We start from the raw sequence: 27,389 nt of genomic DNA on the forward strand, positions 1-27,389 counted from the left end.
AACTTGGAAAAGAGTAAGTCAAATTATCTCTACTGACAATATGATCTTATACCTAGAAAATCCTTAAAACTCCTCCAAAAGACTCCTAGATTTGATAAATGAACTCAGGAATGTCTCAGATACAAAATCAATGTACAAAAATCAGTAGCATTTTTATACATCAATAATGACCAAGCTGAGAACCAAATCAAGAAGTCAATCCTACTTATAATAGATTAAAAAATAAAATACATAGGAATATATTTAACCAAGGAAGTAAAAGATCTCTACAAGGAAAATTACAAAACACTGATAAAAGAAATGGAGATGATGCCAACAAATGGAAAACCATCCCATGCTCATGCATTGGTAGAATCAATGTCATTAAAATGATCATACTTTTCAAAGCAATCTACAAATTCAATTAAATCCCTATCACAATACCAATGTCATTTTTCACAGAATTAGAAAAAAAATCCTAAAATTCATGTAAAACCAAAAAAAAGAGCCAAATAGCCAAAGCAATTCTAAGCAAAAAGAGCAAAGCTGGAGGTATCATATGACACGACTTCAAATTATGCTACAAAGCTATAGTAACCAAAACAGCATCATACTGGTATAAAAATAAACACATAGATCAATGAAACAGAATAGAGAACCCAGAAATAAAGCCACATACCTACAGCCAACTGACCTTTGACAAAGTCGACAAAAACATACACTGGGGAAAGGACACCCCATTTAATAAATGGTGGTGGTAAAATTGGACTGCTGTACATCAAAGAATAAAATTGGACCTCTATCTCTCACCATATGCAAAAATTAAGTCAAGGTGGATTAAAAACTTAAATTTATGATCTGAAACTATTAAGATGCTAGAAGAAAATGTAGGGAAAACTTTAGGACATTAACCTAGGCAAAGAATGTATGATGAAGTCCTAAAAAGCAAATGCAACAAAATAAAAATAGACAAATGATACTTATTTAAACTAAAAAGCTTCTGCAGAGCAAAAGAAATAACAGCGTGAGCAGACAACCTGAAAATGGGAGAAAATATTTGCAAGCTGTGCATCTTACAAAAGGCTAATGTCAAGAATCTATAAGGAACTCAAATAACAACAGCAAAATAACACAATAACCCCCTTAAAGAGTGGACTAAGGACATGAATAGACATTTCTCAAGAGACATACAAATAGCCACAAACAAATGAAAAAATGCCCAATGTCACTAATCAGAGAAGTGCAAATTAAAACCACAATGAGATAAACTGTTACACCAGTCGGAATGGTTATTAGAAAGTCAAGGTATAATATGTTGGTGAGGATGCAGAGAAAAGGGAACACTTTCACACTTTTGGTGGAAAAGTAAATTAGTAAAACTTCCATGAAAAACAATGTGGAGACTTCATGAATAATTAAAAATAGAACTACCATTTGATCCAGCAATCCAACTACTGGGTATCTACCCAAAGGAAAAAAATTATATCAAAAATTACCTGTACTCATATGTTTATTGCAGTACTATTCATAATAGCAAAGATGTATATTAAACCTAAGTGTCTATCAACAGATCACTAGATAGAGAAATATATATATATATAATATCGGAATACTACGCAACCATAAAAGGAATAAAATCATGTCTTTTACAGCAATATGTATGGAACTGGAGGCTATTATCTTAGGTGAAACAACTTAGAAACAAAAAGTCAAATATTGCGTGTTCTCACTTATACACGGGAGCTAAATAATGTGCACACATGGACAGAGGGAGTAGAATAATGGAGACATGGAAAGGTGGGAGGGGAAAGAAGGATGAGAAATTACTTAATGTGTACAGTGTACCCTATTCAGGTGATGGCTACACTAAAAGCCCAGACCTCATAACAGTGCAATACCTCCATGTAACAAAACTGCACTTCTACCCCTTGAAACTATTATAAAAATCCCTTCAGTCAGAGGAAGGAGGAGGAAATGCCACCAAGCTTCATAGAACATGTGACATGTGAGCTATGCCTTGAAAGATGGGTAGGCCTTCTGGGTAAATGAAGAAACGGGAACAGAAGAGGTAGAAGTGCAAAGTATGTTTGGCGAAAAGTAGTTGGCCCAGTGTGGTGGTTATAGGAAAGCAGATGGAAAATAATCTAGAAAAATAAGGCTGGTCAAGATTATGGAAGACTTTGTGAGTAATGGATTTGGACTCTTTCTTGGCTTTAGGGTATCAATGAGCTTTTTGAGATGAGGAGTTAAAGAAAAGCAGCAGTGTTTTAGAAGGTTAATCTGGTGGCCCGGTTGGGCTGCAAGAGGTGGGAGTTATGAGGCAGGAGGTTTCATTGTGCAGACAAATTTATTAGTCCCATCAGACAAATTTATTAGTCCATTAATGGAATACGAAGTGCCAAGGGCCATGTAGGGGCTGTGTGTGTGGAAAAGAAAGGGTTTAGGAAAATGTTGAAGACGAAAAATTAGAACCATTCCCTGGTAGAGAATTCAGTGCCAAGGGCAAGAGTGGAAGTCCAAGATGAAACTTTGAAGACTGAGCTTGAGTGACTGGGGATTTAGTTATACTAGTCACATGACTAGACAATTTGAGTTTTTTTGAGATGTTCTAATAATAATTTTCACTTCAGTAACTGTTAGTATTTTTGTGTTAATTCCCAGCAGTCAGCTGTTAAGATGGGTCTTGGCTTAGCAAAGGTCTTGGGACTGGAAGTGTTCTTTTTTTTTTTTCTGCTATGACTTTATTTTTTAATTTTTATTTTTTATTTTATTATTTTATTATTATTATACTTTAAGTTTTAGCGTACATGTGCACAACGTATGTGCCATGTTGGTGTGCTGCACCCATTAACTCATCATTTAGCGTTAGGTATATCTCCTAATGCTATCCTTCCCCCCTCCCCCCACCCCACAACAGACCCCGGTGTGTGATGTTCCCCTTCCTGTGTCCATGTGTTCTCATTGTTCAATTCCCACCTATGAGTGAGAACATGCAGTGTTTGGTTTTTTGTCCTTGCGATAATTTGCTGAGAATGATGGTTTCCAGCTTCATCCATGTCCCTACAAAGGACATGAACTCATCATTTTTTTGAAGTCATTATCTTAGAGGTAGTATCTGAAGCTCTGAAAAAGAGTATTGGAAACCACTCATTTCACTGCCTTTGGATTAAAAAATACAGACCTACAATATAAATCTCTAGGCATATATGTAGACACACATGAATTTGATATAATAAAGAATTTCCCATTACTGTAGCCTTAGGTATCTAGTAATAAGAGGAAACAATTGGCAATTATGATTACACAGATATTATATAATTTATAATAATGTATGTAACATATATATGCAATATTACAAGTATATAATTTAGGCAGCTATCAATTAATATTTATAATCATATGTTCATACCATTACCATAAGTGAAATAATTTTACATATGAGACGAAAAACACAGACAGTGATTTATGACCAGGGGAAAATGAAATTTTATGTGGCTTACAAATAGAAAAGAAGGAAATATGAAATTCGTTCTGTACTTCATTTACTAGCATATGCTAATTCTTCAAGAGTTACTGGTGATGAATGAAAACAACATAAATAATTACTCATGCTGGCTGCTTGGGTGTGTGGTTATTTAATAAGTTGGTAGAAGGACCACACCTATTACATTAAGCCATCAATCAGTAGCTGGTTATTTTAGGTACTTAGGGCATGGTATAATGAGACCAAGTTCAAAGGTTTAATTTTATATAGATTTTCCCGATTAGTTCACAGATACAGGCTCAGCCCTTATTCTTATTTGCTATTTTCCAAATTTGTGCTCCTTTTTTTTTAGCAAACACCCTTCCCTGCCAAAAATGGAAGGAAGTCTCTAATTAAAAAAGATGGTTTTGGCACAAGCTACCTTACCTGTGGTGCCACACTGATCACCCACTAAGGACTTCATGCTGAGTGTCACATGCTTTTCTTGTGTGTGGCAACATCGTTTTTGCATATTTTAAGTTTTCTAGAATATTTAAAATAAAATTTTCATAGTGAACATGTTTATTAGACATCCAGGATAACCATGAGTATTTATCTTGTAATATTTTGCCTCTTAATTTCTTGGTACTGCATCAAGACATTACTTCCAGGAATTTCTAATGTGGTTCCATATCTCCTTCAGTCTGTGACTTTATGTCTAACTTCACTCTACCTCCATATCCTGTTCCAGACATCCTCAAGCACAACAGGCCCTCTCTACCTCTGGGACTTCGTGCTTGCCCTTCCCTCTGCCTGGAACACTCTTACCTCAGGTTTTCACAGGGCTTGCTCCCTGGCCTCTTGTATGTCTTTGCTCAGTTGATGTCTTCTCAGTGAGACCTGGCTAACTACTCTATTAAAAATTGCACCTCCGGCCGGGCGCGGTGGCTCACGCCTGTGATCCCAGCACTTTGGGAGGCCGAGGCGGGCGGATCACGAGGTCAGGAGATCGAGACCATCCTGGCTAACATGGTGAAACCCCGTCTCTACTCAAAATACAAAAAATTAGCCGGGCGTGGTGGCGGCGCCTGTAGTCCCAGCTACTCGGGAGGCTGAGGCAGGAGAATGGCGTGAACCCGGGAGGCGGAGCTTGCAGTGAGCCGAGATTGCGCCACCGCACTCCAGCCTCGGCGACAGAGCGAGACTCCGTCTCAAAAAATAAATAAATAAATAAATTGCACCTCCTCTCTCTGCTTTATTATTATTATTTGCTTTATTATTTTGCAGTACACTTATAACTTTCTAATATACCCCACAATTTACTTATTTTGTTTGTTATCTGTCTCCCTCCACCAGTTAAGAAGCTCCATAAAGGTAAGGATTTTTATGCTCCTTCCTTTCTTCCTTCCTACCAACTCATTAATGCCTTTATTTTAAAAGATGGTGATCTCATTACTCTGGCTTCTGTATATTTAATACATTCAAGAACTGTTCCTAGGAAGGCATTGGCTAGGAGCAGGAATTGATTCTGGTGTTGAAAAGTCTGTAAAGGAAGGTGATGAATACCAAAGCCAAGAGTCTTTATTCATTAGTCAAGCTAATTTGCAGCCTTTTCAGGGAAAGGATTTCTTGACTGCAGAAGACTTATTTAAAGAAACGCAAAGTGTTTCCCTTTCAAGTCAGAGCTGTGATACAGCTCTGCACTCATAATTTGCAAGGCAAGAATTTTCAGATGCTGTTTCTGATCCTCATATACTATATATCTTATTTTAAACTGAAGGAGATTGTATATCTGTATTGTCACTCTCATACCTCATCTTCCTGAAGTAATGGTATAGCTAGGAGGATGGTATAGGCTGCTGAGCAGGGTTTCAAGAATGCTGCTGACACAAGTTGGTAGTTTGCCATGTTTTCCTTCACTCAGCATATATCCCCATATTGAATAATAGGGTCAGCCTTGCATGATTATTAATAGATGTCTGAAGACTACTTGCCATTTCTGTGAAGAATCAGTTGAAGACTTAAAGACATATTCTGATTACTGCTCTCTTACACTTAATATACACTTACTTTGCTAAGGAAAGTAATCTTTTCTGGCATTTTACATCTGCCCAAAGTGTGGATTCTTGCTTCCATAATTCAGATTATGAGGCCTTTTCTGTCTGCAAATGAGCATGGTGGTAACATGGTAGGGGTGGCGCCATCTACAAAGGTGAGTCTGCCTAAATGATTTGAAAACAACAGAACAAATGGAAATATTTTTTCTGGAACTTTATGATGCTAAGAGTTTAAGTAAATTTCTCTAGGAATCACCAGATTTGCAAAGTGATGGGAGCAATACGTTGTTGACTCTACTGGTGTTTAAGAACATGTACTGAGTGTTGGTAACCTGTTTCCAAGAATCGTAAGAGAGAGAGCCCTGACAGGTTAGTTATGTCCTTACTGATTAATGTTAGTTAGGGATAGCCCAGTATGTACTGTAGAGGGCACTGCTGTTCAATGTTAATATTTTTTTCTGAGTTCTACAAAGTGTAGTCATTCACAGAGCCATGAAGCCCATACTAGTTTCAAAACAAGAAACAACTACTTACAGACTTGCTTGCTTCCTTGCCTATTTCCCCCCAAAATGGCCAAAATAGAATTTTTCCCTATCTGGATTTAGTTTCCAAATAGGTAGGTTTTCTTCCTCCTTTCTTTCATTCTTCATTTTCATTTTCTTTCCTTTTTCCCCCTTTATTTTTAACTAAAGATGTTTTCTAACCTTTATTGGCACAAAAAAATTTTACTGGCTACCGTAAATTATAAAAAAATACTCATGACAGTTTAAATATGTAGTATTTTACTGTAAAAATGCTCTTTGGGAAATGAGTACTTGAATATCATGTACATTTGAATATCTTTTGGGATGAGGAAAATATTTTGAAATTGGATTTTGGTGATGGTTGCACATCTCTGTACATATACTAGCAATCATTGAATTGTGCACCTTAAACACGTGAAGTTTCTGTTTTATAATTTTATTTCAATAAAGTGGTTAAAATTAAATTTATCTTTTAATGATTGTTAACTTAGTTTTATAACAAAATTACCAAGTTTCCTGTGCGTAATTGACAATGAAGGTGGACTTAAACTTCCAGAACAGAAAAAGACTCAGCCCATTCAGTTCAGGTTTCAATGCTATTTCCTAGGTAGCAATTGTTAATGAGATATTGGAATACAGGAGTGTGTTAGTATTGATGGCAAGCAATTTGTTACACATAATGGCTAAAACACAGCAGAGTTTTGAAATGATTTACTTCTTATACAATTTAAACTGCTTAATTCTAGGATAATGTATCTCCTACTCCCTTGCATTTTTGTTTTGTTTTGTTTTCTGAGTGGAATTACAAGTAGTGCATTGGGGATTGCTTTAAACCTGGTTGGACTTGTGGAGATGTGTCACATATTTTCATCAACTGTCATGTGTCAGAGTGGATAAAGGACTGAAAAAGCCTAGAGAAAAGTTCATGTTTAACTTCAAGATGCCAAATGACAAAAAGCCAATTGCTCTTTGCACACTTCCAATTCTATTTCTTCTTTTCCTTCTGTAGCCTGAACTGATGAAACAGCAGTGTTTCCCACACTTATCAAAACACAGAAACATTTATTTCTGAAATACCCAGCATTTTGAGGAGCGCAGTATTCCCGGAACTCAGGAATGTGCTGCTCTGTGAGTTCTAACTTGCCAACGCTTTCAGTGTTTCTGCAGGAGAGGAATGGGGAAATCTATTGCACACTCAGGTTAGGGACATGTTTATTCATATTTAAATACACAAGCAAATGTCTTGCTGTACCTGTCTCTTCCATTCCGGGAATCTGAGAAACTAAGCCTGTAACTTGTAGATTGTAGCATGAATGATGGAGTAGAATAAATAAGAAAGAAATATATCATTAAATGCACAGGTTAAATAAATAAAAATCTATTAATAAAGAGCCTAAAGAAAGGAAGATGACATTTCAACACATATTGTGTGAAAGAATTCAGAGGAGATGATAGAGTAGGGAATCCAGAAATTTACTGAAGTTATTTTCTCACAGCAGCTAGTTGAGAGTCATTTAGTAGAGAGGAGTGGATACTGGAATCAGAGCCTCATTTGTATTCATCATGGTTCATTCTATTTAACTATATCTACTAAATCATAATCGTTCTCGTAGAAAAAAAAAAGGTGACTTTTAGTGAATCATGGACCAAACCCGAGATTAGTTCTTTGAAATGTGCTTGAGTAATATTTAGTTGCATCAATATATTTTTAAAAACAACATCTTGCATTCAATCCCTTCTGAATTTAATCCTACTGGCTTCTTGCCTAGATTGTCTTCAGAAGCAGAGGAAAGAATCAAGCTTCTCAGTTTTATTTTCCCAGGAGGATTTTGTGTTACAATGAAATGAACAGAGTTCCAAGGTCTATGGAATGAATACTTTTGATGCCTATACAATGTGTTCCTCAGAGCTTATGAAAAATGCCACACATCTATTCTCTTATCCAGGGAGGCAGTGTGCATACTGGAGGGTGAAAGGGGAAAGCTGTTGTCATCAGAAAAAGCTGCTCCACAGGAGGCAAGTCCCTTCTTTGGATTTCAGTTTTCTTCCTTGTCATTGAGTGAAGAATCAGCAAGTGTCTTCATCACCTTCACACTGTTCTCTTCATCCTCCCTTCCTAACAAGAAGGTTCATTCTTCCTTCCCATGGCTAGTCCGTGGATAGATCCTCCCATGACTCCTACACACTCGCAATCTTTGCAAACACTTTATTCCCCTGGAAGGTCTGTCTGCTCATATATTTATTACCTGTCTCCCCATCCGCAACCCATCCCTACAAATAAACTGTTCCATGAGAGAGACAGCACAGCTGAGAGCACAGACCCTGAGACTGGACTAACTGGGTTCAAATCCCATTTCTGCCATTTATGTGCTGTGTGAACCTGGGAAGTCACCTAACTCCTCAATTTCCTTGTTTGCAAAACGGAAGTGACAGTAGTACCCACCTCCTTGTTTTGAGTCCAATGAATTAAAAATTTGTTAACACAACTCAAATAATGTCTGGCATTTGGCCCTATGTCAGTGATTGGTAAATCAAATAAATGAAAGCAAGCACTGACTGATTTGTTTTCTGCTGTATCTCCCAAAGTATTTAATGATCTGTTCATTAAGTGAATCTGTACAGTAAAGGGATAGGTTAGATGATGGAAGGTGGGCTCTGTCTACCTTGTGAATCTTGCCATGGAATCTAATACTAGCACAAATAGTCACATAAAAAAGAGATTTCCTTCTGTCTCCTGAACAAATGTACTTGTTTACTCTCTTTCTTCTCTTTTTATATAAAGATTACTATGAAACACTAGTCCTGTCCAGAGGCCTGTGTTTTTAATTACTACCTAGGCAATGCAGAAAGGTAATATATTACAATAGTAATAACCATGAGTTTTATAATCAGACAGACCCATGTGATCACTGGGAAGTAACAAAACCTCTCTGAGCCTTAGTTTCCTCATTCATAAAATGGAGATAGTCACATGCCTCAGAGGGTTGTGAGGATTAAATGAGATACTGTTTATAAAGTACTTAGATTCTGTTGTATGTTCAATAAATTGTAAATTTGGTAGTCTTTCTATATGTAGAACCTAACTTTGGCTAAAAATAATATATATGTATACATTTTATTTTCATTTTAAAATATTTAATTGACAAATACAATTTTACATATTCAAGGTGTACGACATGATATATTTTTATAATAACATTTTATAAGATTGATGGCATTTTGTGGAATCATAGCATGTTAGCAATGGCAGAGAGTTTCAAAAATATCCACTCTGACTTTGCTATTATGCAGATAAATAAACTGATCTGCAGTGAGATTGAGTGGTACCAGCATTTAGAGGGGCCAGCAGTTAGACCTCGACTTTTTTGTCTGTGCTTTTTTTCTGAAGCCTTATTGTTTTTTGCAACCCAAGACATGGTGGGTGCTCTATAGATACAGTGCTTATTGAATGAATGTTGGAAAAACTAATAGCTATTGAATACTTATTGCAATATTCTGCCAAGCACTTAGGACATTTTTTTAATGGCCAGATAATTGTCCTTCCCTTAAAGTACTCATGTCTTACTGAAGAAGGATATTACATAGCCCCCTTAGCAGCATTTCCCACCCTTGAATATCCCTTTTTATTGAAACACTCTTTTTCTTTTGATTTCCATGGTTCCATACTCTTTTTCTTTCCGGCCCCATCTCCTCTCTAAATATCTTTTGGGTGTGGGTAAGGGACGGAGGAAACAAGACTGGCTGCTGTGGTGTGGTAACTTGAAACTGGCGATAGGTATGAGGATTCATTCTATTGTGCTCTGTACTTCGGTATATCTTTAAAATATTCTATAATTAAACAGTTTTTTTTAAAAAAATCTTTTGCTAGTTGCGTCTCCTCTAGTCAACCTAAGTGTCTGGTGTTGCTCCACGCTCTGCCCTGCGTGTTCTCCTTTCTCTCTAGTTGATCTCATTCAGTCACTTTCAATTACCATCTAAGCCAATGGTTCTCAAATTTTTGTGTGCGTAAGAATTACTTGGAGACTTGGAAAAGTGCAAATTCCTGTACTGAATCCAGTACCCACCCAGACTATTTCAGTAGGTCTGGTCTTGCATCTCAGAGTTCTGCATTTTATACAAGTAGCCTGGGGGATTCAGAGAGAGATAAACCAAAAATTACGCCTGAGAAACATTGATCTGTACGTGATTTTCAGACTACAATATCCAGCTGCATCTTTCACATATCTCTACTCAGTGCTTAGAATTCAGCATTTGCAAAGCTGAATTGATCATCTTCTTTCTGATTCTCACAAGCTTCCTTTGCCCCGTCAAATAGGCCCTTTTCTGGCATTTTCTTTCTCAGTAAATGATGCCAAAATTCACAAGTTACTTATGTGAAAAACCTGAAAATCATACTTGACACCTCTCTTATCCCTCACATCCAATTGAATGTCAAATCTGGTTCTTTCGACTTCTTAGACGTATCTCAAGTTGTATTGCAAGTCCCACCACTTTATCCAAGCCACGTTTATCCTTTTTCTGAAATACTGAACTAGCCTCCAACTAATCTCCCTTCATCAAAAGATACCTCCTTTCTCCACAGAGATTGTTCTCTATATGAAGCTAGAATCATCTTTTAAAAACCATCATGGCACGTGTATACCTATGTAACAAACCTGCACATTCTGCACATGTACCCCAGAACTTAAAGTGTAATAAAAAAAGAAAACTGGGTAATTTATAAAGAAAAAAATTCTAATGTAATAACATCTCTGCCCTGCTACGTCTTTAACACTTTTGTGTTTGAGGATATAATCCCAGATTCTTAATATAGTCTTCAAAAACCAGCATGATCTGTTTCTTGCCTGCCTTTAAGTTTCTGCTTAAACAATGCTTCCTCAGAGAAGTCTTCCATGAGCTTCTAGCCTGGTTTAGTTTTCACTATTATAATACTTATTTCAGTGTCATCATATTAAACAAATCATAATGAAATTACATATTTCCATGTTATCACTGGAACGTTGTCTTTTGGATGGGAAGGTTTGTAGTTTTCGGTAAAGACTACCTTTTGCTCTACTGAGATTTCCAGAGAGTAAATGTTTTCAGTGATGGTTGTTTCTATTTATCTTGATTACCCAAAGTCCTTAAACTTTTCTTCATAGCACCACCACAACTATAATTAGATAGGTATTTGTCTAATGTATTTTAGTATCTGTCTTCCCAGCAAGCACCATGAGAACAAGGTCTGGGCCTTTTTGTTCCAGTGCTGTATATCTAGCACCTAACAGCTCTTCACTCAAATTAGACACTCAATGAATGAATGAATGAATAAAGTATAATATAAGGAGTAATTGGCCAGGTGCAGTGGCTCACACCTGTAATCCCAGCACTTTGGGAGGCAGAGGTGGGCAGATCATGAGGTCAGGAGTTTGAGACCAGCCTGACCAACGTGGTGAAACCCCGTCTCTACTAAAAATACAAAAATTGGCCGGGTGTGGTGGCACGTGCCTGTAATTCCAGCTACTCAGGAGGCTAAGGCAGGAGAATCACTTGAACCCAGGAGGCAGAGGTCGCAGTGAGCCGAGATTGCACCACTGCACTCCAGCCTTGGCAAGAGAGGGAGACTCTATCTCAAAAAACATATATATATATGGAATAGTTATATATATCATAAAATATGTATAAGTATAAATAAAGCACTAGGATATTTAGGATTCAAAATGGTTTATTTTGCCATATGAGGCGAGAGAGGGAGACTCTATCTCAAAAAACACATATATATATATGGAGTAGTTATATATATCATAAAATATGTATAAGTATAAATAAAGCACTAGGATATTTAGGATTCAAAATGGTTTATTTTGCCATATGATATTAAAAGTTGCTTTGAAGTAAGAGCATTTTGTGTTTTCCAGTGAATGATAGTGGACTTAAGGGACGTTCCCTAATGTCCTAGGGAACCGTGGGCTTGTGTAATATTGAAAACCATGAGACAGAATGTAAGAAGAAGAAAAACATTTAAGGCCGGGCGCGGTGGCTCACGCCTGCAATCCCAACACTTTGGGAGGCCGAGGCGGGCAGATCACGAGGTCGGGAGACCGAGACCATCCTGGCTAACATGGTGAAACCCCGTCTCTACCAAAAATACAAAAAATTAGCCGGGCGTGGTGGCGGGCGCCTGTAGTCCCAGCTACTCGGGAGGCTAAGGCAGGAGAATGGCATGAACCCAGGAGGTGGAGCTTGCAGTGAGCCAAGATCAGGCCACTGCACTCCAGCCTGGGTGACAGAGCGAGACTCCGTCTCAAAAAAAGAAAAGAAAAGAAAAGCACTTAAACTCTGGGGACAGGAAAATTAGTAGAATCTAGTAACAGAAACTGAGAAACTTTGACTCATGGGATAAGCAAAAAACCAGGAAAGAATGGTGTTTTGGAAGCTTTGTGAAGATCACATTTCAAGAAAAGAATGGTCTCTGGTGGAGTGATTATGTAAACTCACTGAGATCTGACCACTGGATTTTGCAATTTGGAGCAAGACAGGAGCTATTTCAGAGCTGTGAAGATCAGAAACTATTTGCACTGGGAAAAGGGAGGATAGATTAAAGATAAAAATACATACACCATGTGACTCAGAAAATCTATTTCTAGGAACATATCCAAGAGAAACTGTTGCATGTTTGTACCATTGGACCTGTGTAAGAATATTCAATGCTACATTATCTGTAATGGCAATATACTAGAAAAGTGGATATTTAAGTTATGGGACAGTCTTACAATGAAATATTATATAGCTATGAACATGAATAAGCTATGCACACTTTATTGTATATAACATATATAATATTGATCTCGTTTATATGACTTTCAAAGGCAGGTAGAATTAAACCATAAGTTTTTTAGGAATATATCCATGAATGGTGAAACCATGAAGAAAATGAAAGAAATTAAGATACTATGCCACGTAACAGTTACATTGTGAAAGGTGGGGAAAGGTCAGTTAGTAGACAGGAGGTGCCCATGGAGCCTTCTAAGATACTGGTGATGCTATTTTTATTAATAGATGTCTCGTACCAAGAGGTTCATTTTTTAAAATTAGACTTTATATGTGATGTGTTTAACAATAAAAAATTAAAAAGCAAAAGGAGAGAATGGAGGAAGAAAATAAAAATAGAGGCAATAGGTTTAGACAGATCTTTAGAATAGTTTTGCTTTTAAGAGCAGGAGATGAGAAATGACGCAATAGTCGGACAGGAGATATGGGTCAAGGGAGGGATTTTTTTTTAATTGGGGATAGTGTGGCCTGTCTTTATGCTGACAAATATTCAGCAGAGAAGGAAACATTACATCTTAATTTATTCTTGCGCTTTTAAATTCAGGTAGATATCTTGGCCAAGAAGTAAGCTTGTCAGAATAAAAACTTGTCTAGTTTAGAAAAAATATACTTGGCGGCTTTTATTTATTTATAATTTTTAATCTTTTTTTTGAGACAGGTTTTTGCTCTGTCACCCCAGCTGGAGTGCAGTGGCATGATCATAGCTCACTGTGACACTGAACTTCTGGATTCAAGTGATCCTCCTACCTCGGCCTTCAGAGAATACAGGGAATACATGTACCACCATGCCCATCAATGACTTATTGCTCCACTGTCTTGAACCCTGAGCGCATCTATTATTTTATTAATCACTGATACACTTGTTCAAACCTCTGGCAAATGGATATTGTAAATATTCCATAGAATCTGCTTTTTCTTTCTGGTGAATGACTCATCAGTATAAACTTTTCCAAAGTCCATTTTTATTTACAACTGTCTTAGGCAGTTATCCAATTAATGACTTTAGACTTGGGATGGTGCTTTTATTTTACATGTCATGAGCATATACTAAAGCTAGAGAAAGAATACTCCCCAAAACTGTGAAATCATGCCAAGTCTTCTTTGCTCAAAAGAACGAGATCCTTCAAATGGGAGCAATGCCTTTTAAGAAATTGGATTGGATAACTTTAAGTTCCCTTACAACAGTAAATATTGATTCCCTTCCTCGTGACTTATTTTAGGGGTGCCAGTCATAGCTATTTGGGAGTTGCAGTAGTGTAAGTGTTAGGTAAGTAACGAATTACTGAGAAAATAGATTGGGAGTGCCTTCTGGAAGACAAGTTGGCAGTGGCATGGGATAATTTGCTAGGAAGTACACAATCCCAGATGACTGACTGCAGCTAATCTTCCTGTGTGCAGGCCCATCACACACCATCATTAGAAACACATTTGGGCCAAATGCGCAGCTGTTTTAGCACGTGGCCCAAGATTTTATAGGCAACAGCTTGTACTTTAAATGCACTATTTTGGGCTTTATGACTGTAAATATAAATTGGTGTCCACCTGCCTAATTTCTAGGAAGAAATATGTTCTTTGCCTAATGATTTACAATTTTAAGCATGTTCTTCCAAGTTCCTATAGCAGTTCAAAAACCAGGATTGAAACAACAGGCAGAATTTGGAATGCGTTTTTAACAGCGATGGCTCTTCCCCCTGCTGACTTTTGTCTCAGGGTCTTTTGGACTGTTGGGAGGCAGGGCATCTGATTGTCTTTGGCATGTCTCTGCAGTCAGTTAATCATGTCTTGAGCACAGACAAAAGGGAAGAAAATGGAAATAAGATTTGTTTGGTAGGAGGAGTCCTGCTAAGACTTGTCTGTCCCTGAGCTGATTTATGCTCATTTACCTTAAATCTTTCCATAAACTACATTCTGAATTCCAGTTTATAAATCTTTTTCCTATTTCCCAAACCTCATCTCACACGTTTTATGTAATCTGGTGGGCACAGATATTCCCTTGGTGAACCTGAGAAAATCTAGAGGGACCAAGGATCTGAAATGAGTAACACAGCTGTTCAGGTGCCTGGGCCCTATGGTAGAATTTCCTTCTTCAGAGAAGGGAAGAAGCTAGATAAAGAAAGAGCATTTCATCTTGCAGCAGCTTGGAAGAGAGCTGGGAGTTTAATTTTTATAAAAAGGCAATCAAACCATCCAAGGCAGCCCATTCCAACCAAAAGAATTTCAGAATTACCTGAAGATTTATCTAAAATTATGCCAAAATTACCTAGAATTACCTAAAAAAAGTATATTGTACAATTTAATTTCCTTTCCGTTACATGATATGAATACCTAGCTACTATTTATTAATAGTAGATACAGATGATTAAAGAGATAAAATATTCCAAAAAGTGTGATCCTTAGAAACCAAAATTCCACAGAAGAGTTCTTTGTAATTGGCAAGGTTGACTCTGAGTGTCAAATTTCCTGTACAATGATGGATCAACTTAGAAATTTGATTGATTCAAAGCCTTCTGAAATTGTGCAACTCTTTCAGGATTTATATTATTTACATGCCTTCTTTTATGATTTCCCATTGAATGATGTTTTGATATACACTTGGCTGCTTATAAGGGCAATATTTTAAAATCAGAGCAATTTCTTTAAAATTAAAATATTTCAGCAAAATACATTTTAAAATGCACTGTATTACCCAAATAATATTACACTGTTATAGATAGTTTAAGAATAATAAAAAATATAATTCATAAACTCACTGCTTTAGTATAACAAACCTGATTAATGTTCTATGTTCTTTATTAGACTTTCTCCCACGTATAGCTTTACAAAGTAGTAGTTGATGAGTAAATACAATTTCGTGATTTGTTTTTTTTCACATAAAATAAGAACAAACTCAGTATGTAAATTACCTCATAGGTTTTTAAGCTACTTTAATAAATTTCTTATGTCTATTACATGAATATGAAATAATTTTATTTCTTCTATCACTGGAAGCTTAGACAGCTATCCACTTTTCACTCATATATATATATATTCAAGTGCATATAATTGTATATATATTTTTATTATTTAAAATGGTTTGACTTTTGATTGAATTTTCCAATGTTCAGGGGATGTAAAATCAATTCACCCACACTTATTATAGCAAACTCATTGTTCATGCTTTTGTTGATCCTTTCAGCATGACTTATCAGTATGATGTTTTTCTGTAGTCACAGAAAAATAATGTGCATAATATATACACTTATGTGCACACATAAACATACCAAGTTATATAATTATTTCATTGTTTTGAGATTTTAACGTTTGACTTGATTATCTCACAACTTTTTGCTTTCTTTATGTGAAAGTATATGAAAATACTTATTCATTAACTAAAAAGAAAACCAGAGAGTTATTATTTTCTCTTAAATGTTAGCAAGAACTTTCTTGAAAATAATTCCACAACTATATAAAAAGTAGAAAAATACTGTCTTTGCTTTCTAAAAGTGTACTTTAGGATTTATGGCATATTTATTTAATAGCTAGCAATAAAACTGTAATGGAAGTCAAAACACAGAATCCTCAAAAAGTTCCAAACAACACAAGAATTATTTACTGATTGCAATTTTAAAATCCGCACACCACTTTTTGAAATGTTGCACATGAGAAACAAAACCACTTCCTTATTTAAAGATATGTTGTCATAACGCTAAGCTGTATTTTTGTGGTTATTTGTTTTATAAAAAATTCAGTTAAACAACTATGTACCTTATGGAAATAATATCAAGCATATTATCTAAAAAATATCCAAGAGTTTCAATGAAGTTTTCAGAGAAGTAACTAGAAGATTGCTAGACACAGTCAAAATTTCCTAAGCTTCTTTATATTTTTCCCATACTGTAAGATACAGTAAAACTTTAAAAGCTACAAAGACAAAAACAGGACTTACCTATACATTTTAATCCTTAATGAAGAGGTTCTTTTTTCTGCCTACTCAACTGCTTTGAGATTCCCACTCAAATGAATGACTCTCCTGTATTACGTGTGATCTATAGTTGAGGACAAAGGAGGAAATCTCATGTTAATTAAAATCTAACTTGTTAAACAAGTTTGAGGGAATCAACAAACCAATAGTATGACTTGTGGAAGATAATTGGAAATAGGGAATTTCACAAATTAGTAAGAAATGTATTTATTCTGGTAATTTGAGATTAAATACAATTACAATTGACAGGTAGTTTGTGAAAGCCTGTGACTACTTCACAATTGTAGAGTCACTTTTAGTTCAAGAGGATTTGACACTTATTTTGCTCGTGTTATCATATTGTCATACACCTCATTCCTCAGCACAGCCAGCCAAGAACTATCAGAATATACTTTCCGTACATTAATGGGCACTACCTCTGAATTCCCTCGTTTGTATGATTAAATGCGGTTTTTCTCATAATATGTGAAACAGAGCAGTAATTGAGTAGATGCACAAAGTAAGACAAGCAAACAGAATAGTTGGAACTAAAATCCACTTTGTCTTTTTCCAAATATGATCATTTGAAAAAGATATTCTAACACTACTACTAGAAGAGGAGCAGACAGAAGAAGACAGTAGGAGTGTGTAGGGTGTTAGGGTAAGGATGGAGAGCTCAAGAAAGCAGACAAGACTAGCACGGAGGGGAAAAGGGGCATTCCTGTCTAACATTGCAAAGAAGCAGGATATAAATTTGGAAGGTTATACTGGGGTTACTTTGTGAGAACTAATGAATGCTAAAGAATTGGAACTTGTAATAGAATTATTACAATATTATTAGTACAATATGAATTCTAGTCTTAGCTTTTTCACCAACTAATTGTGTAGCTTAAGGGAAAAAATTTACTTATTTCTCCATGAGTCACATGTATCTACTAAGAAAATGGGAAGCTGAATCAGGAGGTCTTAGAAGACTCTTTCAATTATGAAATTCTGTGACTTCATCTTGTAAAGCACTGACAACTAATGGTTAAATTTACTCCAATACTGCAACTTCAGATGTGTTCAGTTACTTGACTTTTTTTATATAATGTGCAAATCAAACAACGGAGACAGGAATAAGTGGTTATTCTCTACCCTTCCCAAATGTATTTTTTACATACAGTATCTCATGCCTCACATTCTGCCATTGGTTTATTTTTTAGCAAAAAATACATAAATATAATAAGATTTAAAAGTTTAAAAAATAAAGTTACCTAAACAAACCATTTTTAAATTTTACATGTTAACTTCAAGTACCTTTAAACACAGTTATATCATGGTATATAATTTTGTATTATGCTTTTTACACTTAATATTATTTCACAAATATATCGCTTTACTAATCTTTATTTTTAGTAGCTATATATTTATAACTTTGTATTTTTATATAATTTAAAACTCACAAATATGGTACCAAGATTCATCAATTATTAGCAGTTTTAATGGTTGCATTTTAAAAGGTAAATCATATTACATGGAATGGACTTATCATAAAGCACCAAAGTTATCTTCTAGTGTGAAGTATTTAGACATTTTCTATTTTTTATTGTAGATGATGCTTTGAATGACCACCTTCACAAACATAGTTTTTCTTTGTCATCCTACAGCTGAATTTTTCTTCAGAATAAACTGAAGAGGCTTATTGAGCCAAGTAATTTAAATATTTTAATGGCTTATAAAATTATACTTTTAATAATTTTTACTAGGATTTAAAGTGTTATTTTCTGTTTCTTGCTTACAGAAATTTTCTCTAATTATGCATGCTCCTTCTTGTATGTCTTTTTATTTCCTGGAATACTCAGCAGCAAAGGCCTTTTTACCACGTAGGTACTTACTCAACATGTGTTGTTCAGATGTCTCGTAATTAACGTATTAGCGCAGATCCCAGTGCCCTGTTACTACTCACAACAGAACTTGGGGATGAGTCGGGGGAAAGGCATGGGGAAAATTGAATTCAGTCTGAAAGTGACTTCCTGCGTGATGAGCTCAACACAGAAAGGGAGGTGGGGCAGGAAATTATGGTTTGTGAGGCAAAGGAATTGTTCATAACAGGGACCAGTTTAAAGATGTTGACTCTTCATCTTTAGATCCTCAGGGAGTGGCAGGATAGGCCTTGACCTATTCTCTTTTTAAGAGATTGCATGAATGAGAAATGTAGAATCACATTATACAAAAAATATAAGTCCTCTGCCCTCCGGTTACAGACTGATTTTATTCTCCTGGTTGAACAGTCACAAAACCAAGGCAGCTAGACTGAGAAGGAATGACAGGAACAGTTTTCAGGGACATAGTAGAGATCATTTATATTTCTGGAAGATGAACTATGCAATGTAAGAACTATTAAGATTGGTTCTTTCGCCTGCTGATGGGGAGAGAGTGTGGTTAAGAGACCCATGAAATCTTAAACTCTGGACATATTTCCCTGCAAATGTGTATTAACACACTTGGTTTAGAAGGAAGTATGAATCATTCAATGGAACCATCATAACAATATTAGCAGAAAAAAAACAACCAAAAAGCAGGTGACCTAAGAAGGTGTGGGCCAGTAGTGTGTTTTTGAATTTGAAGTTTGTTTAGTCATCAAGTCCAGGAAAGCACAGTCATATGGCTATGGTAAGCAATATATTTGTCATGACCTCCCTCATAGAGTTACTGTAAAAATAGAAAAAAAAGATAATGGATGTGCTCACCATATGAAAGCTATAAATGTTATTTAAATACAAGTATTTATATTTGTTATAAACGTAAATTTTAAAATTGGGTAATAATTGGATTTTGCAAATGTGGCTAAATGTCATTTTGTGCTTATGACTTGCAGGTAGTTGGAGGCAAAGGTACAAGTACGTTCTACCATGTTTCAAAGGCGTTTGTCTACTCAGAAGGCATGATGTAGTAGAAACAGTATTCTCTTTGGAGTTAGAATACACTTTAAATAAAATCTTGACTCTCCTCTTTACTACCCAGCAAGGTCAGGAAAAGTTATTTATCTCTGCAAGCCTGAGAGTTTTTTTAACATGTAAAAATTGAGTTAAAATACCATTCTCATAGTGTTGCGGAAACTAAATTTAGTCAAATCAAATCAATGAACTAATAAATGTAAAGCACTTGTCATGTTCAGTAGTTCGCAGAGTACTTGTTCTCAAGGCAGTGTGTGTGTGTGTGTGTGTGTGTGTGTGTGTGTGTGTAGGGGTCATAATCTCTAAGGAGTGGAGAGCTCATACAATTTGAAACTGGTCCTGGATGTTTCCAAAATACTGCCGCCCGCTTAGATTGGCATGTTCTTTGGCTTCTACAAATCGGTCTTATTCCTAAAGCATTCATACAAACATGGTTTAAGAAATCCAACACTCGTTACAACCTATGACGGCTTTCATGTTGACAGTCAGTTATTTTCTTATGTTTTCTACAAGTAATTTTTTTTTACCTGCACTTAACCATAGGAGGCCAAAGAAACATCTTGACTAGAGGCATTCTTTAATCTTGTTAAAGGAAGAAGTGTGTATCCTCTACCCCTCTCCTAAGTTCTCTGCATCAGTCCCTTTGAGCTGCATAGAGTTGTTTTCTTATATGGAGAGTAATTTTCACTTTCCTGCATGCATTCACAAATTTTACTCTTGTAATTTTTCTCCACAATGAGAAAAGCAACCAGAGCAAATAAATATAATACATTTAGTATGCAACATCATAGATTATTTCACATACTGGAGGGTCTGGCTGATAAACTCTGTTATTAAAGAGATACTACTATGTATTAAAATAGATATTACATAGTATCTATTTTAAGAATTATTACATTATAAATTTATGACTATTGGTCTTAGCTGGCCCTTCAATACTGCCTAGCAATACAGCTAGGTTTCCCCGGTCAATGTCAAGCATAGGGTTTATTAAAACCATTTCAAATCTTTCTACTCTTCCCCAATATGAATTTTCCATTCCTTATTCACTGCACTTCCTTTCAACAGATGACTTACCTTTTTACTATTGGAAAAACAAAAGAGAAGCCTTCAGATGGACACTCCCTCCACTTCCTGCTATCATGTCCACAGATCTGTACCCATCTGTCCATATTCTTCCTGTTACAGCAGAAGAGGTTTTGTCATCCCTTGGGAGGCTAATCTTTTCATTGTGCTCTGTATTCACATCGTCTTCTTTCCTTTTTCTAAACCTGTTTCTCCAGTATTCCCTATTTCCACAAGTCCACTCCCATTCACCCAGCTTTGAACCCCAGAAACCTAACAAACTAAGGTGTCATCCTTGACTGTATCTCTTTTCTTGGTGCCCTATATACATAAATATTTATTGAACCAATTTCTTTCCCTCTCATCCCCACTGCCACCACATGACTCCAGGCCACTGTAATCATTAGCTTGATTACTGTCACAGCCTTCTGATTAGCTCTTCTGCCTCTAATCCTTTTCCCACTCTGGTTTACTCAGCTACAAGAATGATGTTTACAAATTGAATTATGTCACTATTCTTTTAAAAACTCTTCAATAGCTTCCCGTACACTTAAGATAGAATCTGTTCTCCTTAACATGGGTGGCAACGCTCTGTAGTATCTGGCCCTTGCCCACCTTTCATGCTCATTCCCACCATACCTCTAATACTCTACACTCTATCCATTGAATTTCTTTTAGTTGCTTTAATATGCTACCTCTCTATCTCTTCCAGTTCTGTTCCTTTAGCTTGGATTATCTTCTCCTACCTCTTTCAATAATTTTTTTTCTTAGTTCCGAAATCCGAATGATCATTAAGGTCTACTTGTAGGCTTTTTCTCTTTGGGTAGGTTGGTTCCTCTGCAGTGTGACCCAACATCAGTTTGCTTCTCCTCCTATACGCATTACAACACTCGGCATACTTTTTTATTTTATTTTAAGACAGGGTCTCTCTCCATTGCTTATGCAGGAGTGCATTGGTATGATTGTGTCTCACTGTAGCCTTGAACTCCTGGGCTCAAGCAATCTTCCCACCTTGGCCTCCCTAGTAGCTGGGACTACAGGTGTGCACAACCATGCTCAGCTATTTTAATTTTTTGTAGAGATGGGGTCTTGCTAGACTGCCTAAGTTGGTCTTAAACTTTTGGCCTCAAGCTATCCTCCTGCCTTGGCCTCCCAAAGTGCTGGGATTATAGGAGTGAGCCACTGTGCCTGGCCTCAGCATACTTTTTTGAAATTTGTCTACACAATAGACAATAGAGTCCACAAAAGAAAGGATTGCTATGTTCTCAGAGCCTGTCACCCCTACGTGGCATGGGGTTACTTTCTGATACTGCAACTATGTTTCAGCTGTTACAAAATTCACTCTTACAGCAGACATGGAGATATCCTTCAGTTCCTTCTTCAAGACAAAGCTTGGTGCTTAACTGCAGAGAGTATGAGTATCTGCCTTTAACTGTAGATTTGTTTTTTATTTAGGTATGGTGAGGCTAACCAATGAAGAGAAGATTGTCACTGAAAAGACAGTTTGTTACTCACATTTCCCAAGAGGAGGGTGCACACCATGCCACACAGTGAAGCACCAGGGTCACTTAGAAGGAAAGGGGTGACATGAACTCATCATTTTTTATGGCTACATGGTATTCCATGGTGTATATGTGCCACATTTTCTTAATCCAGTCTATCATTGTTGGACATTTGGGTTGGTTCCAAGTCTTTGCTATTGTGAATAGTGCCACAATAAACATACGTGTGCATGTGTCTTTCTAGCAGCATGATTTATAGTCCTTTGGGTATATACCCAGTAATGGGATGGCTGGGTCAAATGGTATTTCTAGTTCTAGATCCCTGAGGAATCGCCACACTGATTTCCACAATGGTTGAACTAGTTTACAGTCCCACCAACAGTGTAAAAGTGTTCCTATTTCTCCACATCCTCTCCAGCACTGTTGTTTCCTGACTTTTTAATGATGGCCATTCTAACTGGTGTGAGATGGTATCTCACTGTGGTTTTGATTTGCGTTTCTCTGATGGCCAGTGATGATGAGCATTTCTTCATGTGTTTTTCGGCTGCATAAATGTCTTCTTTTGAGAAGTGTCTGTTCATGTCCTCTGCCCACTTTTTGATGGGGTTGTTTGTTTTTTTCTTGTAAATTTGTTTGAGTTCATTGTAGATTCTGGATATTAGCCCTTTGTCAGATGAGTAGGTTGCAAAAATTTTCTCCCATTCTGTAGGTTGCCTGTTCACTCTGATGGTAGTTTCTTTTGCTGTGCAGAAGCTCTTTAGTTTAATGAGATCCCATTTGTCAATTTTGGCTTTTGTTGCCATTGCTTTTGGTGTTTTAGACATGAAGTCCTTGCCCATGCCTATGATGAGTTCATGTCCTTTGTAGGGACATGGATGAAACTGGAAATCATCATTCTCAGTAAACTATCGCAAGGACAGAAAACCAAACACCGCATGTTCTCACTCATAGGTGGGAATTGAACAATGAGAACTCATAGACACAGGAAGGGGAACATCACACTCTGGGGACTGTTGTGGGGTGGGGGGAGGGGGGAGGAACAGCATTAGGAGATATACCTAATGCTAAATGACGAGTTAATGGGTGCAGCACACCAACATGGCACATGGATACATATGTAACAAACCTGCACATTGTGCACATGTACCCTAAAACTTAAAGCATAATAATAATAAAATTAAATTAAATTAAATTTAAAAAAAAGAAATCCTACTAATATTTTTGTGTTGATATTTGTACTTTGCAACTTAACTGAATTTGTTTATCAGTTCTAATGGTTTTTTTGGTGGAGTCTTTAGGTTTTTCCAAATATAAGATTATATCATCTGCAAACAAGGATAATTCGACTTCTTCCTTTCTAATTTGAATGCCCTTTATTTCCTTCTTTTATCTCATTGCTCTAGCCAGGACTTCCAGTACTATTTCGAATAACAGTGGTGAAAATGGGCACCCTTGTCATGTTCCTGATCTTAGAAAAGAGACTTTCAGTTTTTCCCCATTCAGTATGATACTAGCTATGGGTCTGTCATATCTGGATTTTATTATGTTGAGGTATGTTCTTTCTATATCCAGATTTTAGATGATTTTTATTATGAAGGGATGTTGAATTTTATCAAATGATTTTTCAGCATCAATTGAAATGATCATATGGCTTTTATCCTTCATTCTGTTGATATAATGGATCACATTAATTGATTGCCTATGTTAACCCATCATTTCATTCCAGAAATAAATCCCATTTGATTATGATGAATAATCTTTTCAATGTATTGTTTAATTTGGTTTGCTAGTATTTTTGGAGGATATTTGCATCAATATTCACCAGAGATATTGGCCTGTAGTTTCCTTTTTTTGGCTAGTCTTTGATTTTGGTATGAAGGTAATTCTGCCCTTGTAGAGTGAATTTGGAAGTATTTCCTTCTCCTCTGTTGTTTGTAATATTTTGAGTAGTATTGGTATCAGTTTTTGTTTAAGTGTTTGGTAGAATTCAGTAGTGAAGCCATCAGGTCCCAGGATTTTATTTACTGGGAGATATTTTATTATAACTTCAATCTCATTACTTGTTATTTGTCTATTAAGGTTTTAGATTTCTTCATGGTTCAGTCTTGGTAGGTGGTATGTGTCTAGGAATTTGTTCATTTCTTCTAGGTTTTCCAACTTTTTGACATATGGTTGCTTATAGTAGCTGCTAATGATCCTTTGAATTTCTGTGATATCAGATGTAATGTCTCCTTTTTCATCTTTGACTTTATTTATTTGAATTGTCTCTCTTTTTTTCTTAGTCCAGTTAATGGTTTATCAATTTTGTTTATCTTTTCAAAAAACTAACTTTTTGTTTCATTGTTTTTTTTGTATTTTTTTCATTTAAATTTCATTTTTTTCTGCTCTGATCTTTATTATTTATTCTCATCTACTAATTTTGAGTTTGGTTTGCTCTTGCTTTTCTAGTTCTTTAAGATGCATCATTAGGTTGTTTATATGAAGTTGTTTTTTTCTTTTTTTTTGATGTAGACACTTATAGCTATAAACTTCTCTCTTAGTACTGCTTTTGCTGTATTTTATAGGTTATAGTATGTTGTGTTTCCATTATCATTTGTTTCAAGAATTTTTTTTAATTTCCTTTTTAATTTCTTCAATGACCTACTGGTCATTCAGGAGTACATTGTTTAATTTACATATATTTGTATAGTTTCCCAAATTTCTCTTGTTATTACTTTTTAGTTCTATTCTGTGGTGGTCAGATAAGATGCTGGATACTATTTCAATTTTAAAAAATGTTTTCAGTCTTGTTTTGTGACCTAACATGTGCTCTATCCTTGGGAATGATTCATTTGCTGAAGAAAACAATGTGTATTCTGCAGCCATGGGATGAGATGTTCTGTAAATTTCTATTAGGCCATTTGGTCTATGGTGCAGATTAAGTCTGATGTTTCTTTATCAATTTTCTGTCTAGAAGATCTATCCTTTGCTGAAAGTCAGATATTGAAGTCTCCAGCTATTATTGTATTGGGTCTATCTCTTTCTCTAACTCTGATCATATTTGCCTTATATATCTGGGTGCTCCAGTGTTTGGTGCATATACATTTAAAATTGTCATATCTCTTGCTGAATTGACCCTTTTATATTAATATAGTGACCTTCTTTGTCTCTTCATATAGTTTTTGTCTTGAAATCTATTTTGTCTGACATAAGTATAGCTACTCTTGCTCTTTTTTGGTCTCCATTGGCATGGAATACCTTTTTACATCCCTGTGTCTTTATAGGTAAAGTATGTTTCTTGTAGGCAACAGATCATTGGGTCTTTAAAAAAAAATCCATTCAGCTGTTCTGTGCCTTCTGATTGAAGAACTTAGTCCATTTACAATCAATGTTATTATTGATAAGTAGAGGCAAATTTGAGCCATTTTGTTATTTGTTTTCTGATGGTTTTGTGATCCTCTCTTCCTTATTTCTTTTTCTCCTGTCTTCCTTTTAGTGAAGATGATTTTCTCTGGTGATACAATTTAGTTTTTTGCTTTTTATTTTTTGTGTATCTGTTGTTTCTGTTTTTGATTTGAGGTTACCATGAGGCTTGCAAATACTATCTTACAACCCATTATTTTAAGCTGATAACAATTTAACACTGTTTTCATAAACAAACAAACTAGCCAATACAAAACTAACAAAGACTTTATGCCTTAATGTAATTCCCCTGCTTTTTAACTTTTTATTGTTTCTATTTAATCTTATTGTACTGTCTTTGTCTTGAATAGTTATTGCAGTTATTGTTTTTGATTGGTTCATCATTTAGTCTTTCTACTTAAGAGTAGTTTACACACCACATTTACTGTTACAATATTCTGTGTTTTTCTATGTATTTCCTATTATCAGTGAGTTTTGTACTTTCTTATCTCTTATTTTATTAACATCCTTTTCTCTCTGATTGAAGTACTCCCTGTAGCAATTCTTGTAGGACAAGTCTGGTGTTGATGAAATCTCTCAGCTTTTGATTGTCTGAGAAAGTCTTCATTTCTCCTTTATGTTTGAAATACAAATTCGCTGGATATACGCTTTTGGGGTAAATATTTTTTCCTTCAGCACTTTAAATATGTCATGCTACTCTTTCCTGACCAGTAAGGTTTCCAATGAAAAGTCTGCTGCCAGATGTATTGGAGCTCCAATGTATGTCATTTGTTTCTTTTCTCTTATTGCTTTTAGGATCCTTTCTTTATCTTTGACCTTTGGGAATTTGATTATCAAATGCCTTGAAGTAGTCCTCTTTGGGTTAAATTGGCTTGGTGTTCTTTCACCTTCTTGTCCTTGGATATGGATATCTTTCTCTAGGTTTGTAAAGTTCTTCATTATTATCCCTTGAATGAAACTCTTCTACCTCTATCTCTTTCTCTATTTCCTCTTTAAGGCCAAAAACTCTTAATTTGCCCTTTTTAGGCTATTTTCTAAATCTCATAGGTGTGCTTCTTTTTTTTTTAATTCTTTCTTCTTTTGTTTCATCTGACTGAATTTTCAAATACCCTATCTTCAGGCTCACTGATTTTTTCTTCTGTTTGATTACTTCTGCTATTAAAAAACTCTGATGCATTCTTCAGTATTCCAACTGCATTTTTCAACTCCAGAGTTTCTGCTTAGTTCTTTCTAATTATTTCAATCTCTTTGTTAAATTTACCTGGTTGCATTCTGTATTCCTTCTCTGTCTTGTCTTTAATTTCTTTGAGTTTCTTCAACATGGCTATTTTGAATTATCTGTTTTAAAGTTCACATATCTTTCTTTGTCCAGGATTGGTCCCTGGTGACTTATTTTGTTCATTTGATGAGGTCACATTTTGCCTGGATGTTGTTAATGCTTGTAAATGTTCTTCAGTGTCTGAGCTTTGAAGAGTTAGGTATTTATTATAGTTTTCTCAATCTGGGCTTATTTGTACCCATCCTTCTTGGGAAGGCTTTCCAGATATTCAAAAGGACTTGAGTGTTGTGACCCAAGCTCTGTCTGCTTTAAGGGGGCACCCAAGGCCCAGTAACACTGTGGTTCTTGCAGATTCATAGAGTACTGCCTTGATGGTCTTGGACAAGTTCTGAAAGAATTCTCTGGATTACCAGGCAGAGACTCTTGTTC

At 35.9% G+C, this 27,389-nt stretch overlaps 1 protein-coding gene across 1 annotated transcript in view; it reads right to left on the reverse strand.

Annotated features, from left to right (window-relative positions):
- The window catches only part of LOC116468310 (transmembrane protease serine 11D), a 62,595-nt gene extending 45,760 nt beyond the window's left edge, over positions 1-16,835 (reverse strand). Inside the window, exon 1 of the mRNA XM_032151932.1 lies at positions 16,759-16,835. Within this exon, the coding sequence (XP_032007823.1) occupies positions 16,759-16,766 (8 nt within the window). The 5' untranslated portion in view covers positions 16,767-16,835. The remainder of the gene's footprint in view (positions 1-16,758) is intronic.
- Between the last annotated feature and the right edge of the window lie 10,554 nt (positions 16,836-27,389).

This window comes from Hylobates moloch, unplaced genomic scaffold (genome assembly GCF_009828535.3).
Source record: "Hylobates moloch isolate HMO894 unplaced genomic scaffold, HMol_V3 SCAFFOLD_2, whole genome shotgun sequence".
In the NCBI taxonomy this organism is placed as follows: Eukaryota; Metazoa; Chordata; class Mammalia; order Primates; family Hylobatidae; genus Hylobates; species Hylobates moloch.